The sequence below is a fragment of the Limulus polyphemus genome, unplaced genomic scaffold, assembly GCF_000517525.1.
Source record: "Limulus polyphemus unplaced genomic scaffold, Limulus_polyphemus-2.1.2 Scaffold9986, whole genome shotgun sequence".
NCBI classification, from domain to species: Eukaryota; Metazoa; Arthropoda; class Merostomata; order Xiphosura; family Limulidae; genus Limulus; species Limulus polyphemus.
Genome location: NW_013675596.1, coordinates 1 through 3,800, shown reverse-complemented (window position 1 = coordinate 3,800; position 3,800 = coordinate 1). Strand labels below are relative to the sequence as shown.

General features: G+C 33.2%; 1 protein-coding gene across 1 annotated transcript in view; it reads right to left on the bottom strand.

The window, feature by feature from the left end:
* The window catches only part of LOC111083537, a 15,143-nt gene extending 11,349 nt beyond the window's left edge, over window positions 1-3,794 (bottom strand). Inside the window, exons 1-4 of the mRNA XM_022380118.1 lie at window positions 3,763-3,794; window positions 2,623-2,802; window positions 1,727-1,887; window positions 541-620 (exon numbers count right to left, since the gene is read on the bottom strand). Of these exons, the coding sequence (XP_022235826.1) occupies window positions 541-620; window positions 1,727-1,887; window positions 2,623-2,770 (389 nt within the window). The 5' untranslated portion in view covers window positions 2,771-2,802; window positions 3,763-3,794. The remainder of the gene's footprint in view (window positions 1-540; window positions 621-1,726; window positions 1,888-2,622; window positions 2,803-3,762) is intronic.
* Window positions 3,795-3,800: the final 6 nt, after the last annotated feature.

Sequence of the window (3,800 nt, the reverse complement as noted above, 5' to 3'; positions counted from 1 at the left end):
CAACGTCAAATTTTCACAAAAACCCCGCCCTAAATTAAAATCGTTACTAAAGAAAAATTATTTAGAATCACACAATACCAACGTCATTTACAAAATAACATGCAATAACTGCCCAGAATTCTACATAGGAGAAAGAAGAAGAAAACAGCAAATGTACAACGTTTCGACAAGGTTTTGTGAATGTAAGACCATTCATTGCGAAATATATTAATTTTATTTAAATGTGCTTGTAAACATTAGTTTAATCAGAAGTTTCCAATAGTTTTAAATTAATTATGTTTACAATGTGAATAGCAAAAAATATACTAGCACGTATTAAAATGTAAGCAACATTCCACTCTTTCAAAAGTGTACTGTTTACAAAACTTTAAACATTTATATGTTGTGTGTATATGTAGATATAGAGAGATTTTAGGGATCTAACAAGAGGAAATAATTCAGATATTTGTAAATCAATTATAAGTAGTTTATATGAGCATCTCAAGCAATTGAATCGACATAAGTATGTCAACCTACGGGAACAAGAACATTTTCAAGTACAAACCTTGCTGTGAGTGAGATCCTGGTTCTGATGAAATCGAACTCTTTTGACGAAATTTTTGACTTTCTTCTCCTTTCCCCTTCAAATTTTAAAACAAAACATATTTTATTCAACTGAAACGAACTTTGAATCACATAATTGTCAGGTTTTCTGAAGATGCTGGAAAAAGAACAATTACTTAGCACACATGTTCCATCAAGCATTTGCTTCGCGAGCCATTGTATGCAATTGTATTTTTCTGCCAAATATTTTTATCTTTCACCTTTCGCTGTTTCTATAGTACTTGTCTTCATTACAGATATGTTTTGTTTTAGATTTTAGTTCAATGTTAAACAAAGGGTAATCCTCACATAGCTCTCTATTTTGAGCTCATCGACTCAATGGAAGGCAGATAATCAACAGCACCCTCCGCCAACTCTTGGGCTACTCTTGTTTGTTCGAAGACTAGTATTAGACTAGCAACGATGTTTCACATTTGACGACTTCTCGTCTTATAAATTATTTACACACATAGTATTTCGATTAAAAGTTTGCATGTCCTAAACTGGAGCTCGTTAGGTCGGCTGGTATTGAATATAAAATATACAGTTGTAGTGGATGTATACAAATAGTATTTCGATTAAAAGTTTGCATGTCCTAAACCCAGCCGACCTAACGACCTTACTCATTTGTACAGCTGATTTTGTTATATTTATCAATTTACACTAAATGCCTCTCAGTGGCACAGCGGTATGTCTGCGGACTTACAACGCTAGAATCCGGGTTTCGATACCCGTGGTGGGCAGAGTAAAGATAGCCCATTGTGTAGTTTTGTGCTTAATTTCAAATAAACAAACAAACAAATTTACACTAAAACCAAAACCATTCAAATCTATCTCCTTCCGTTAGAAGGTACAGTAATACATTTTATTTCTATCATTGATAGATGCAGTAATACATATTTAGTTCGTTTTTCAATAATGAATATGATATAGGACAGACAGCCTAAACAACTTCTCGTCATAAAACGATTAATACAGAATAACTAATGTCTTATTTTATGTTTACGACATTTGTTTGGATTTTATGCTACAATTGTTTCTTTTAATTTAAGTGTTGATTTCACTGGATGCTGACAAGATATTTTTCTCTCTATTGACAGGGGTTTTAGTAAGCTTATTTCTTATTTGGTGTTTAAAAAAATACCTTCTTTTTCACTGGTAGCTCCTTCATCATAATATCGTGACAGCCATTTCTCTTATCATCCACTGGATATAGAGCCTCTCCATTGATTCGTTCCTGGTATTTACTTGGAGTATACATTTTGTTATCTGTCTTCCTAGGCTTACTGTCCTTCGCAGAGTTCTCTGGAATGAAGATATGTTTCTCAGGATCTTATCTTTTATAGACATCCGTAAAGTGAGATGAAGGAGAAAAATAATCGTCAAATCTAATAAAAACAACATCAGTGCACCGAAACACAACTTCAATAAAATACGGAGTTAAACTTGAAGAAGGACATGAGCGTTTGCTTTACAAGGTCAGAATCGATATAATTCGATGAAATAAAAGTTGCCCCCCCCCACATATGATTTTGTTTTTAAATTTCAGCCATTCTACGGATAGAACAATAGAAGACCGAAATGGAGTGCTTGCGATACACAATGTGCGATTTTCACACGTGTCAAACTGTGTCTGGTATCCAATGGACATGATCTAGTACATATTTCCACGTGTCGAACATTATCAGGCATTCAACGGACATCATTTGCAGCTTTAAGCTTCCAAATATAGTTTTAAATATGGAGGTGCAATTTTGCTACATCCTGTATGTTCATGTTTTTTTGAAGTTAATTGGCTACTTAATAGTAATTACGAGTTCTATATAAACCATTTAGATTAAGTTTACAACTGACTGCTTATTAAAATAACAGAATAAGATAGGTTTTGTTCTTGTAAGAATAGATAAATGCTTGATTATTAATATTTATATCAGGAGTTCAGAAAAGTTCAGTTAATTCAACCACTTCAATCTGATTAAGAAGTAGAGGAGACCCGTACTCGATTACAACAAAGGTTATACAGCTAGAAATGAAACAAACCTTGATTTTGACGTCTACGCTTCCGCTTCCGGATGAAGCAAATGACGAGAATGACATTCATGAAGACAAGAAGGGCACCAACAACTGAGCCTACAACCAGTAACAATCTGGGAATTTCACCTTTGTCTCCGTAGGTTGAATCGATCATGGCTCCTGTCGAATCAGTGCCATCAGCGGTTTCTGTTCAGTTTAAACAACATGGGTTGTAGTAGTACTGAAATGACTCTTATAATATCCATTGTTCAGTTGAAACAATATGGGTTGTAGTGGTATTGTAATGACTCTTATAATATTCATTGTTCAGTTTAAACAACAATATGGGTTGTAGTGGTACTGTAATGACTCTTATAATATCCATTGTTCAGTTTAAACATTATGGGTTATAGTGGTACTGTAATGACTCTTATAGTGTCCATTTTTCAGTTTAAACAATATGGGTTGTAGTGGTGCTGTAATGACTCTTATAGTGTTCATTGTTCAGTTTAAACAATATGGGTTGTAGTGGTGCTGTAATGACTCTTATAATATCCAATGTTCAGTTTAAACAACATGGGTTGTAGTGGTACTGTAATGACTCTTATAGTGTCCATTTTTCAGTTTAAACAATATGGGTGGTAGTGGAAATGTACAAATAAGTATTTTAAAATTAAAAAGGACACCAAATTTACTTTCTATTCCTGATTCCCTTAAATTTGGTTTCTAAACCTTTGAGGTTCGGAAGAAAGACGATTCTTTTAGATTTATCAAAACAAAGTAGACTGGAAAACTTTCCATCAGTATCATTTAATAATATCATTTTTATGAGTTTATAAGAGAATAGAAAGAAAATGCATTGAAACAACTGTGCAAAAAAAGTTGCAAATAAACTAACTTATAAACAGACATTCACAGCGTCGTTTTTATACTAGATTGAAGAACTTTCAAACAATATTAACTAAATTTCTAGGTTGCAACACAACTCCCCTAAAGCTGCTCTTGCATTTTAACTTTGTATATTGAAACGATTAGGAATGCACACAAGTCATAAATTGTAATCCTGCAATTAGAAAAACACACGTGCTAAACTAAAGTTTGAGGTTAAAGCTTTTTAAAAAATTGCAAACATTTATCGCGGTGTATTATAATTATCTATTATCTTACCTAAGGTCTTAATGTATGCGACTTCTTCACTGTAGTCA